The sequence below is a fragment of the Marmota flaviventris genome, chromosome 9, assembly GCF_047511675.1.
Source record: "Marmota flaviventris isolate mMarFla1 chromosome 9, mMarFla1.hap1, whole genome shotgun sequence".
In the NCBI taxonomy this organism is placed as follows: Eukaryota; Metazoa; Chordata; class Mammalia; order Rodentia; family Sciuridae; genus Marmota; species Marmota flaviventris.
The window spans coordinates 32,000,557-32,014,063 of record NC_092506.1 but is presented as its reverse complement, the minus strand read 5'-3'; the positions used below and the strand labels follow the sequence as shown (position 1 = coordinate 32,014,063).

General features: G+C 42.1%; 1 protein-coding gene across 3 annotated transcripts in view; it reads left to right on the top strand.

Annotated features, from left to right (window-relative positions):
- Tcp11l1 (t-complex 11 like 1) overlaps window positions 1-4,824 on the top strand; it is a 43,935-nt gene extending 39,111 nt beyond the window's left edge. For all 3 annotated transcript variants that reach the window (XM_027936751.2, XM_071616312.1, XM_027936753.2), the window contains one exon: window positions 3,461-4,824. In XM_027936751.2, the coding sequence (XP_027792552.1) occupies window positions 3,461-3,663 (203 nt within the window). In that variant the 3' untranslated portion in view covers window positions 3,664-4,824. The remainder of the gene's footprint in view (window positions 1-3,460) is intronic.
- The last annotated feature ends 8,683 nt before the right edge of the window (window positions 4,825-13,507 follow it).

Sequence of the window (13,507 nt, the reverse complement as noted above, 5' to 3'; positions counted from 1 at the left end):
TTTATAGTTTCGAATGGTAGACAAAGAACTAGGGGTGAGGTGTAGGATAAGATGTTGGGTGTGGGGGCCGGGGTTGTGGCTCAGTGGTAGAGCACTCGTCTAGCATGTGCAAGGCCCTGGGTTTGATCCTCAGCATCACATAAAAATAAAAAAATAAAATAAAAGTGTTGTGTCCAACTACAACTAAAAAATCAAAAACTACAAAAAAAAAAAAAAAAGATGTTGAGGGGCTAGGAGGTGAGGATATAGAGTTATTGGATCTTAGCATGAAAGAGAAATCTAAAGAAAATGGTTAGTAGCAGGAGAAGAGAGAGAGTGATTTGGGAGAGACAAGTAAATGGGAAGACAGTAGAGTACAAAAAATAAACATAGATATTAAGAAAAATAAAAAAATGTAAAAATAGGAGATAAAAGAATATACACCACTGCTGTAATATACTATTCAGACATTCCAGTCTTAAGTAGCCTAATTTATGGAAAGTGCTTGGTTTCACAAATGTTGGGGATGTGAGGGCGGGAGAAGAGAGAGAGAAAAAAAAAAAAAAATCTCAGGAAAATACAAGGTTGTTTCTGTTGGAGATCAGTATCTTTCCAACTTCCCTTCTCATCCAGTCAGTGGGGTTGTCTGTTGTTTGCTGGTGTCTCCACCCTCAGGATGGTGAAGGTTATTAGTGGGGAGAGTTAGTCTTGGGGGCGGAGCTCCTGGAGATGGTTTATAGCACTTGCTGTCCCAATGGGAGACTGCACCCCAAGGATCTCCTTGGGCCTGATAATGTGAAGTGGGCGCCTGGTCTTATCTCCTTATCCCCTATAGACTTCGCAATTCCTAATCTTTAATTTAGTCTCTAAACTGTATCTCATCCCTCCACCACCCCTCTTCTACTTCCCAATCAGGAACCTTTCTCTCCGGAGGTCTTGGGGGCTGTGCACCTGTCACGGAAAGCTGTTTCATCTTGGGCAGTTCACGACTGTTTTATCTTGGGCAGTTCATGTTTTATGAGCTTCGGCCACATAGCCTCACGCACTGTGCTGGGTTAGCGGCTGCCGGGCAGAGGGGGGAGTTGGGGACTTTCTGTACCTTGATAGTACTCCTAAACTCCAGCCGGTGTTCCAAGTTGGGAGTCAACCAAAGATGGCTACGAAGGTGTCCCATGATGGAGGCAGCTGCTTTCAGCAATGGGGTATTGGGTCGGGTAGGACTGGGCGATGCGTTGAGCAGCCTGTTCAGAGATGCAGCCCTGTGGCCTGCAGTATTGTGGCGCCCTGTGGCCTGCAGTATTGTGGCTGGTGGCTGTCTCCTGATCCCGTGCAGTGTCCCCAGGTGCAGGCTTACAGCATGTAGGGTTGCAGTGCCCCAAGATGGAGGCAACTGGGGGAGCCTCACATTGGTAAATGGGGTCCACATGGGAGTGGCGCCAGAGTTCCTGCACAGGTCGGTGGCCAAAAGTCCTGCACAGGTGCTAATGCCAGTGGTCCTACTCGGACACCCAAAGATCCTGTGTGAAAGAGTGACCGGGAGTCCTGCACAGCACTGCAGCCATGTGGGAGCAGCTGTTGGGGGTCCTCTAATCACTCGCAGAGAAACAGTATTCCCACTACTTGAATCCCAAGTCCCTGAGCACAGAGATTGCAGCCTCCCTCTAGCCCGCCGTCTTGGATCAAGCCTCAGTGTATATATATAGTTTGTTTTTTTTTTTTTTTTTGAATTTTTTTGAGAGAGAGAGAGAGAGAGAGAGAGAGAATTTTTTAATATTTATTTTTTAGTTCTCGGCGGACACAACATCTTTGTATGTGGTGCTGAGGATCGAACCCGGGCCGCATGCATGCCAGGCGAGCACGCTACCGCTTGAGTCACATCCCCAGCCCATGTATATATATAGTTTTAAGCCTACTTTATCCCAGCCCTTTGTTGGTGACAGTTTAATCTGTGAGTCACTGAGGAGGCAGCTCCTGCGGATCTTGCAGGGCCCTTGGATCGTTAGTGATTATACTTGGTCTTGGTAGAAGGCAGAGAAGTGTCTGGAAAGAGGTCTGGGAAGGTGCTTCTCATCCTGCCATCTCTGTTGTGTTGTTTTTCTGGTACCGGGGATTGAGCCCATGGGTGCTTGACCACTGGGCCATTCCCAAGCCCTTTTCTATTTTTTATTTTTTGAGATAGAGTCTTGCTAAGTTGCTGAGGCTGGCTTTGAACTCACGATACTCCTGTCTTACGAGTCCTGAGCCACTGGGAGGGGGCAAGTGTGCACCGCCATGCCAAGCACATCTTGGTGGTTTTCTAATAGCCAGTTAATACATGTGGGGATCGCAAGCAGCCACTAGGTAGGATGGTAAGAGGAGCTGCACTTCTGGATGAAGCTTCCAGCTCAGGAACCTTAAAGAACCAAACTCCCTCAAGATCAGGAGTGCTGGGGCAGGTCAGCAGCAGCTTCACTGTCAGTGTGGAGTTGGGTTCAGAAAGTATAAGTTGTTTGCACCAAAGAGGATACTCTTGCTCCAGGGCTGGGATATGTCATTTGAAAAGGCTTATTCAGTATAAATGTCCATATTGTTTTTATAATAAAACCTATAAGAATTATGACTTGATTAAATCTTGTTTGACCAATAAGGCTGCATAGTAAAGTGCAAAAGCCTGGTAGAGGGAAAAGGGCTAAAAAATGCATTAGCTGAAGTTATCCTCCAAGTAGAATAAGTTTGCAAATGTCCACGACTTTTGTGATCTTCCATTGTCAGCTCCAAAGAAAGAAGCTCATGGTCCTTTCGTGTGAGTATAGTAGGAAAAAAATAGATCATAAGTCAGTGGTACCAGAATCATCATCATCTTCATCTCCTCCTCCTCCTTCTTACTCCTCATTTGCACTTGGGATTGAACTAAGGGCTTTGCACATGCTAGACAAGCTATCTACCACTAAACTATATCCCCAGCCTAGCCTTAAACTTGTGATCTTCATGCTTTAACTTCCAAGTAGCTGGGATTACAGGCATGTGCCATCTCACCTGGCTCTCTTCCTTTTTCAAACTCTTAATTCTGGCTTCATTTTCCTTTGTGTGTGATCTCAGCAGTGGCTAAGGTTGGTTTCAGCGTGCTTGCTCCTCGGAGCAGAACATGTCAGATCTTTTCTCTGTTTACTCATCTGTACATGTGTTCTTGCATTGCAAATGTGGTTTGATCTTCTCCTGGGGGCCAGATCTCACGCCAGGCCCTGTGCTGGGTGCTGAGGAGAGAATGATAAACACGTTAAGTACAGTTGTTGTCTTCCGGAAGCCAATCATCCTCGGGGGAGAGAAAACGTGGGCGTGGATGAGTGTTCAGACATGCAAGGTGCTGAGTGTCTGATCTAGGGGATTAATGGAGAAGAATTCCCCAAAGAGATGATGGTTAAGCTAAGAACTGAAGCATAATCAGAAGATTGTAAAGCCACCCTCAATGAGAAACAAGTAATCCTTTTCTTTTCCATGACAGAATCCCGAATCCTGACCTTCTTGGAAACCTACCTTGCCTCGGGTCATCAGAAGCCATTGCCCTCAGTTCCCGGGGGACTGGGTCCAGTCCAGAAAGAGCTGGAGGAAATTGCTGTTAAATTCATTCGTCTGGTCAACTATAACAAGATGGTGTTTTGCCCCTACTATGATGTGATCCTCAGTAAGATCCTCCACAGATCCTAACACGTGTGCGCCCTACAGCAGCAGTATTAGCACTTGCCTCCGAACACCTGTTCTCAACTGTACCGTTGCTTTGGAAAATGGCTATGTAGTACATTTAACAGCACTGACTCCAAAGGAAAGGATGTTGTGTATCACTGTTGACAAGACTTGTTGAAGAATGCACTGAATTCTATTTTGAGAGATTGTATTTATGAGTGCAAGTTTACAAATCAAAGAAGCTTTTTGTTATCTTGAGTTTTGTAGGTAACAGCCAGCATTGAAGGAGTTGGCAATCCGTTTCCACTCCTGTTCCATCGTGATTGTAGCAGCCATGTCCTCCCAAGGAGACTGGGACATCTCTCTTCTTTGATCTGGGTAGTTTTTTTTTTTTTCCTTCAGGTGCCCCATGCTGACAGCTACTAGGAGTGAAAGAGACCAACCCATGACTTTACCTCTTGCCCCTCCCTCCGGGTATTTTGTGGTAGAAGGGCTATATGTAGTCTTACTGCTTTTTTCCACCTCCATTTATATTTCCCGCTGTGCCTAGCCTAACCAGGGCTCCAGAACTCTTGTTCTAGAGCAGTTATTTGATTTTTAAAAACTGTTCTATTGGCTGGGAACGTAGCACATCTATAAAGGCTGGCCTAACATGCGCAAAGCCCTGGTTTTGATCCCCAGCATCACGAAAAGAAAAACAAAACAAAAACTACACAGGATGGGCACGGTGGTGTATGCCTGTAGGCCCAGCTACTAAGTGTTGGGTGCAGAGCAGGCTGAACTGTGTTGTCTGCAGGGCAGGCTGAACAGATGTTGGCTGCAGGATAGCCCACGCACTCAAACCCCCCTCTATCTGGTCCTTTATCACCTGTTTGCCTCAAGTCTGAACATTCAACCCTGCTCAAGGCTAAACACTTAACCCCCCCTTGGGCCAACAAGGCAGCTTGCAGACCCAGAGGCCCCATTAGATTTGGGCTATAAAAACTCCCTCCTGCCAGGCCCCCCTCTCTCTTGCTCTTTCTCTCTTGCTGTCTCTCTCTCTCTCTCGCTCTTTATCTTTCTTATGCGCGTTCTTTGTCTCTCTCTTGCTCTTGCTCTCTCCCTGTTCATCTCTTTTCTTTCTCTCTCTTTCCTTTCCTTTCTCTTTGTTGCACTGCTGCAATAAAGATCTTTTGGTTGCTCTGAGTGTTGTGGTCACTTTCCTTTCACTAAGGAGGCTGAAGCAGGAGGATCATTTGGGCCCAAGAGTTCAGGGCCAACCTGGGCAGCGTAGACTCTGTCTTACTAAAAAAAAAAAAAGCTTGTTATTTTCCTCAGAATTATTCCTAAGCCTAAATGATAGAAATGAAGGCTTAGGGGATTCAAAGAAGGAAATTTTTTTACCTTTAAGCCTTGAAAGTTAAGGATGAAATTTTAAAGATATATATATATATATATATATATATATATATATATGTATATATATATATATATATATATATACACACACACACATATATATGTGTATATATATATGTATACATCTTTATATGTATATATACATACATATATTTATATGTATGTGTATATATAATTTAGCATAACATGAAAGGAGAAATATTGTCTGAGGGTTTTATTGAAAAATTTACCCTGGTATAATACACAGATGTGTTGATTTCATTAAAATTCTGAAATTAAATTTAAGTATTTTTAGGTATTTGAGTAGTAATTTTCAGGGAACTTCAGTGGCCAGAATTCCTGACATGCCCTGTGACTGTGAGAGCAATTTGGGTTTCACAGATGATTTGTTCTGTTAAAAAAAAATAATAAACTGTGTCTATATGTGTATGTGTACTTTAGAAAGGACATTATGTAAGAAGCAGAGCCATGAAGTTGTTGAGTGACCTCCAGCTGCCAGAGGTGCAAGAATTAAAATAATGCCAAGAATCCCTTTACTAGCCCTGCTTGGGGTTGACAGGGTGAAAGGACAAGAGAAATGTTCACTCCATAGACTGTCGAGTGATACCAGAGCTGATAAGAAGGCGTGGTTAGCCAGGTGCAGTGTTGCACACCTGTAATCCCAGCTACTCAGGAGGTGAGGCAGGGGGGGGGTCACAGGTTCAAGGCCAAACTTGGCAATTTAGTGAGATTGTTTCAAATGAAATTTAAAAGGAACTGGGGGTGTAGCTCAGTGTAGAGTACGCCTGGTTCATCTCCTAGTACCACAAAACAGTCATGTTGGGGATGTGATGGATTCCTCCTATTATATGCTACAAACTGCTCTCGTGCTGCTTCTTGCGCTAAAAAAGATATGCTGCATTATGTAGTTTGGGAAGTCATTAAAGTTTAGACTCAAGGACAAATTTTCCCTGGTTGATTTAGAGGGTTAAGAGTTGATAAGGGCATAAGAGTCATTCCGTGGGGCTGGGGTAGAGCTCGGTGGGGGAGTACCTGCTTAGCATGTGCAAGGCCTGGGTTCCATCCCCAGTACCTGGCCAAAAGAAAGAAAGAAAGAAAGAAAAAAAGCCATTCAGAAATAACAGTATTTAAAGACTTGGACAAGAAGGTGGAAGAAACTTGGAGCCATTTCTGAATCCCCTAGGAAAGCCAGCAGCTTTTCTGAGCAACCAGGGCATAGGCCACATTTTACTGAAGGCAGTTGTTTTCTCTGGTCCTTCCATTCAAGGAAAGGTGGTGATTTCTGTTTCTCTAGGAAGACTCAATGATATTGATCAGAGGGAGGAGAGCAGGTACCTGTGAGAAAGCATCAGACCCAGAGTATCAGAATCTGTTCTGCTCTTGGTATTTTTGTGATAGCTGATCTCATGCCCAGGGTTATTGGTCTTAGGAGTTTAGGTAGAAATTAGCATAGATAGCATTGCTTCTAATCTGTAAAATGGCAAGTTAAAAAGAGCCAGGTGTATATATGGGTCCCAGGCAGGAGACTCTGGGGTCACTGTAAATAGGCAGACTGGCCATGGTTCAGCTGAGAGTTCTTTAAAAGAAAAAAATTCCACCTTTTGTAGTGTGTGCAGTGTGGTCCCTTCTGGAGTCCTTCTGAGGCAGAGGTCGCTCTGTGGCAGCACTTGGTGGTGATTGAGTTAGGTGCCTGGGCTGCACCCAGGGGCAGTGCTCTTTGCCTGCTTCAGCTGCAAAGTGTTAGGGAGCTCTTGCTGCCCTCGGAGGATGAGGAGGGGTGCTCCATCCAGCTGCTTTCTCACCTCTTCCTAGAGTATCTTCCTGAATCTCAAAAAACTCTTTTCTCTTTAAGAGTTAACGCTTACAAAATTTTCCCCCCTTCCTGGGTTTCTATATTGGCAGAGTTGAGTTCGTTCTGTTGGAAATCTGATGCATATCTAGCAAAGAGCCTCACAGTGGGCATCCCTACCCCAGTGGAGTTCTACCACCTGTAGAAGATAAGTGAGCTGATTTTCTTCCTGGGATCTCTTAGACTTACCAGGAGGGCTAGGAAAAAATCCATTTAGTTTGTTTAGTCACTCAGGAAACACATCCACTTGCTCCTCCCTCTACAGCCTCCCTCCCACACAAACATCCTTTGTAGTAATCTTTTTTCAAAATTGAATTAATTATTGCACTTCATGGTTGGATTTGGCCTAATTTCCTGCCTGACAGGTTTGTGGAGATGAGTGTCTTTCCATGACATTGCTGTTGATTCGGGAGTGCTTTATCACGTGTGGTAGGACTGAGTGCCTGGAGAGCGAGCTCTGTGTCTCCAAGCCACTTGGATTTCACTGTCGTGGTTGACGGACTATTGAGAGCAGGAACTACTTAACTGCTTTGTTGGCTCCACACCAGGTGGATAGACTCTTAATCTAGGTGTTTGTAAAATCTCCTTCCATTGAAAGCGCACTGCAAAATGGGATCATTTATGAAATCATAAAACCTAAATATAAATACAGGTCAGGTAAAGACCGCACTGAAGTGGTGTTTATTGAGTAAATGCAGTAGGTAGACAGGAATTTTTTTCTCTAGGAAGAAAAGTTACTAATAATTGTGTCTTCCTAGGCGTATGCTGTGCACATACTGGCAGGCAGTTCTGAGGGGGCTCCTCAGCGGTTCTGTTTGTGTGGAGGAGCTTATTTTCGGCTCTTCAAAGCCTTAGGACTCCTGGGAATAGAGCAAGTATTGTGGCCACCAACTCTCCTGCTGTTTCAAAGGGACTAGGTGTTTGTGTCTGATTTCCAGTGACCTTTTAGCATCCTCTGATCTGTATGTATAACATTTGTGTTTCATTTTGAGACAGGGAAGTCAAGAGGAAAGACAGGGCACTGTCAAGAAACCAGGGATCTGATCTCTTATGTACTGGCGGGTACCAGCTCTGGCAAATCAGGGCCCATTTCCCACGCTTATAAAATGGAAGGACTAACCTTGGTCTTTAATAAGCTCCCTTCCAGTTGTGACATTTGGTGATGGCAGGATTGTACAAAAAGCTTGAATGAGAGGAAGATCCTGGTTTGAGCGTTTTCCTCTGTTGTCTTCTGATTGTATAATACTGGACCAGTCATTCTCCCTTGGGCCTCATTGTTTTCATCTATAAAATGGGAACACAGTATACTGACACTGTTGCTGGGAGGACTAAATTAGATAATGGTTATTAAAATGTTTTGAATATGGAAAAGGGCTAAAAATTGCTTTATTAACAATTTAAGAAATATATAAACCTCTGCCTGTGGGTCTGCATCTGCTGTTCAGTGGTTAGCATTCACTTCCCTGGAATGGAGCAGGTTTTGCAGACCTGCAGGGAGCGTTCTTGCTGTCCTCTCTTAGGACTGTTGTCTGCCGTCACAGTCTCGAGCCGCAGTCTTATTTTTACTTGTCTCCCGAGCTCACCTTCACCCCAGTGACCTCTCCTCATCTCAACTTAAAATTTAACTAAGTGAACGCATGAATGGAGAATGAGTGGTGATGGATGGGCCATGAAACTCGTTCTTAAAGGCACTATCTCATATAAAAACAATCTAAATAAATAACTACAAACAATATTTGCAGTTGTGTATTTACATTGGGTTTTGTGTTATACAGTTATTTTAACCAATAACCTTTTCAAAGCAACTTTATGGAGCGGGAAAGGATCTATCTTCTTTAAGCTCAATAAGTTCTAAGCCCTCTCTATTTATTATCCTATCAAAGTTCACTTGTACTTTTGGAAAAAAAAAAGTCCTAAAAATAAGTGTCATTAGATGAAACACAGAATTTACTAAAACTGTTCTTCAAGTGGGTTTCTGTCACACCTGACTTATATGTGCTGCCTCCTGACTGTAAGACCCCAGCCCTTTTTGTTTATTATTTTGAGACAGGGTCTCACTAAAATGCTGAGGGCCTTGCTAAGTTGCTGAGGCTGGCCTCAAACTTGTGATCCTCCTGCCTCAGACTCCTGAATCTCTGGGATTACAGGTATATGCCACCGCAACTGACAATGTTGAGAACTACGAAATGCAATTTCTGACTTAAAAATAACCTTAAAATTAGGTTGGGGTTGTGGCTCAGTGGTGGAGCGCTTACCCATACATGAGGCACTAGGTTTGATCCTCAGCACCACATAAAAAAATATTTTAAAAAACCCTTAAAATTGAAGTAATACTCCTCTCTCTCCCTCTCCCCCCTCCCTCTCCTCATCCCTCCCCCTCTTCCCCCCTCCCCCTCCCTTTCCTCATCCCTCCCCCTCCTCCCCCCTCCCCCCTCTCTCCCACCTCCCCCTCTCTCCCCCTCTCCCCCTTATTCATGTTGCCTCTGCTTTTTAAAGCACTGTCATCTTTCTGCTCAAAGCAAAACTTTGGTCAGTGCTCATACAGGGAAGAAACTTTTTAGTAAAAGACTGAATTGTTTCTCTTGACTTCTGTTTATTTTTGAGATGGGGTCTTCCCAGGCTGGCCTAGAACTCTTGGGCTCAAGGGATCCTTCTGCCTCAAGCTCCCCAAGTGACTGGGACTACAGGCATGTGCCACTGCACCCAGCTTTTTTCTTGACTTTTGTTCCCAAAGTTTGGTAAGCTGACATTTTGATAATATGAATGTTTAAGATTTTACGTAAATCATTAAACTTAGTACCTGAATTTTGTTACTTGGTATGACTGATTTCAAAGGCTCTTGAAATTTTTATTAAATAAAGCGTAAGTTTACTTGCTTTATCTCACGGTCAAGGAAGAATTACCAATTTAAATGAAGTTTGCTTTGGGAATGGAACAAAACAGAATGTATGAACCTGGTAATTATACTTTACTACTGTGAAAATGAATTTTTTCCTAATTTTTATTGGTGTGCTGTAGTTGTACATAAGGGTATGATTTGTTGTTAATCTCTCTACATGCACACAATTTTCCCTTACTTCCTTTTCCTCCATCCCCCTGGTCCCTCTCCTCCCCTCTACTAATCTCCTGTTGATTTTCATGAGATCCCCTTCCCACATTTCTTTTCCTCTTTAGCTTCCACATGAGAAAACAAACTATTGACCTTCTAAATTTGGCTCATTTCCCTTAATATAGTGTTCTCAAGTTCCACCTATTTTCCTGTGATTGACACAATTTCATTTTTCTTCATGGCTGAATAAAACTCTAATATATATATATATATATATATATGGCACATTTTCTTTATCCATTCATTCAGTGGTGGACACCTTGGCTGGTTCCATAGTTTGGCTATTGTGAATTGTGCTGCTGTAAATATGGGTGTGTGTTACCAAGGAGTGGTATAGCTGGGTCTTGTGGTATTTCCATGCCTGGTCTTTTGAGGAACCTCCATACTGATTTCTATAGTGGTTGTGCTAATTTACAATCCCACCAACAGTATAAAAGTGTTCTTTTTTTCTCCACATTCTTTCCAGCATGTATTATCGTTCATATTCTTCGTAACTACCATCCTGACTGCAGTGAGATGAAATCTATTTTGACTTGCATTTCCCTAGTGGCTAATGATGTTGCCCATTTTTCTTAGTTTTGTCAGCCATTTGTATTTCTGCTTTTGAGAATCCTGTCAGAAGAGTAGGTAGCAAAGATTTTCTCCCATTCTTAGGTTCTTTCTTCAAATTCTTAAAATTGTTTCCTTTACTGTGCCTTAGTTTTTAATTTGATGCCATCTCATTTATTAACTCAACATTTTTCCTGAGCTTGAAGGGTTCTATTGAGAAAGTTGTTGCCTGTGCTTACGTGCTGGTGTGGACCCTATATTTTCTTCTAGGAGTCACATAATTTCTGGTCTAATTCTTAAGACTTCTATCCATTTTGAGTTGATTTTTGCATAAGGTGGGAGGTAGGAGTTTAGTCTCATTCTTCTACATACAGATAACCAGTCTCCCCAGCACTATTTGTTAAAAAGGCTGCCTTTTTGCCAACATAAAGAATTCTTATCATTTATATAGTAACTGTGGACCAATAGAGGGTTAAAAAATTACCAAATGAATTCATAATTATCAACCAAGGTCAATATGCTGACAAAAATGATATTTTTCATTCTTTTTCAGTGGTATAATTTTGTTATTGATAGTTTTATATTTACTAGAAGGTAGTTTCTATAATTGACTTTTTTTACTTTGCTAGGTATGGCAACATAGATATAACATCTTTGGAGTTTTAGTAGTTAATGCCAGAATTCAAAGCTGATTTGATTTTTTGAGGGGGTAGGTGGGTACCGGGTATTGAACCCAGGAGCAGTTAGCCACTGGGCCACATCCCCAGCCCTTTTTAAAATTTTTTTTTTTTGGTATCGGGGATTGAACTCAGGGGCGCTCAACCACTGAGCCACATTTCCAGCCCCATTTTGTATTTTTATACAGAGACAGGGTCTAAGTTACTTAGTGCCTTGCTAAGTTGCTGAGGCTGGCTTTGAACACGTGATCTTCCTGTCTCAGCCTCCCTAGCTGCTGGGATTACAGGCATGCACCAAGCCTGACCCAAGTAAATTATTTAGAGACAGGGTCTCACTGAGTTGCCGAGGCTAGCTTTGAACTTGTGATCCTTCTGCCTCAGCCTCCCAAGTTGCTGGGATTACAAGTGTGCACCACTGCACCCAGCTAAAGCTGATTTTTTTTCTTTAGTTGTAGTTGGACACAATACCTTTATTTATTTTTTTAGGTGGTGCTGAGGATCAAACCCAGCGCCTCACACGTGCTAGGTGAGTGCTCTATCGCTAAGCTACAATCCCAGCCCCTAAAGCTGATTTTTAAATATAAGATTATTTAATCACATCTGAATTCAAATTCTAAATTATGTTCTCAATGTGTAAGTTTCTTTGAAACCATACTATTTTTACGTTTCTCTCCTTTCTGTTTCCTTCCCAAGTTTTAGCTTTCATCCTGAATCACAACCCTTTAGGCTCAACTAAGTTTTCAGTGAGTAGGTTTTCCAGAAATGAGTTAAGAGAAGATAATTACTACCAAAGAACAAAACTTAATTCTTTGGACTTAGTCTGCATGACAAGTTTTTGCTCACTATAATTATAATTTGGTTAATTGGATATAATTTTCATTAATGCTGTTTAGCTCATGAAAAAAAATTTTGAGTATTAATCATCTTTCAAAATATACTTGACAAAGAATGACACAGTGGGTGAAGGAATTCCCATATTTAGGTTGCTTTTAAGAGCAATGCAAAATGAAATATCTTAATCTGCCTCAGATATAATTAGGGGAAAATGTACTCACATTAGAGGATTTCTAACTGTTTAATTTGCTGTTTTCAAAGTCTGGGAACAGTGGCATACACCCATAATCCCAGCAACTTGGGAGTCTGAGGCAGGAGGATCGAAAATGTGAGGCCAACCTCCAGCAATTTAATTTACTAAGACTGCCTCCAAATAAAAAAGAGAGGTGGTAAAGAACATTTGCCTAAGCATGCACCAGGCCATGGGTTTGATTGACAACACCAGAGGAGGTGAGAAAAAATAAAAAAGCTTTTAGTATCAAAAAGACCAGGAAATGGCATGCAATTAAGTGTACATGACTTTTTCTTGGGGTGTTATCATTTATATTTATTATTTATTTATTGTTGTGCTTAATAGCTGAGCCACATTCCACATTCCAAACCCCCACCCCCTTTTTTGAGATAAGGTCTCGATAAGTTGCTTAGGGCCTCACTAAGTTGTTGAGGCTGGCTTACCTTACTTAGCCTGTGGAGTTGCTGGGATTACAGGCCTCTTAAAGCCATTTATTATTATTAATAATAATATTTATTTACTATTATTAAATTTTGTTACTAGGGATTTAACCCAGGGGTGCTTTACCACTGAGCTACCTACCTCCCTAGCCCTTTTTATTTTTGATTTTGAGACAGGTTCTCACTATGTTGCTGAGTCTGGCCTTGAACTAGCAATCATCCTGCCTTAGCCTCATGGAGTTGCTGGAATTATAGGCATGTGCCACCATGCCCCAGTGCCATTTATTTTAAATGGTATTGGCTACCTGGCCATGTTATGGCTACACAGGCCTGTTATCTCAGTGACTCTGGAGGCTGAGGCAGGAGGATCAGAAGTTCAGGGCCAGCCTGGGCAACTTAAACCCTGTCTCAAAACATCAAAAAATGAAAAAGGGCTCAGAATGTGGTTCAGTGGTAGAACACCACTGGGTTCAATCCCCAGAACTGGGGGGAAAAAAAAAAAGAAAGAAAAAGGCTGAATAATATAAAGTAGCTATTGTAAATAAAATCTGAATGAAAAATTAGAAAGAGGGGTTGGGCTTGTGGCTCAGTGGTAGAGTGCTTGCCTAGCACATGCGAATCCCTGGGTTTGATCCTTAGCACCACATAAAAATAAAGGCATTGTGTTGTGTCCATCTACACCTAAAAAATAAATATAAAAATAAATAAATAAATAAATAAAATAAAGGTATTGTGTCCAACTACAATCGAAAAATAAATATTAAAAAAAGTGTAGAGACA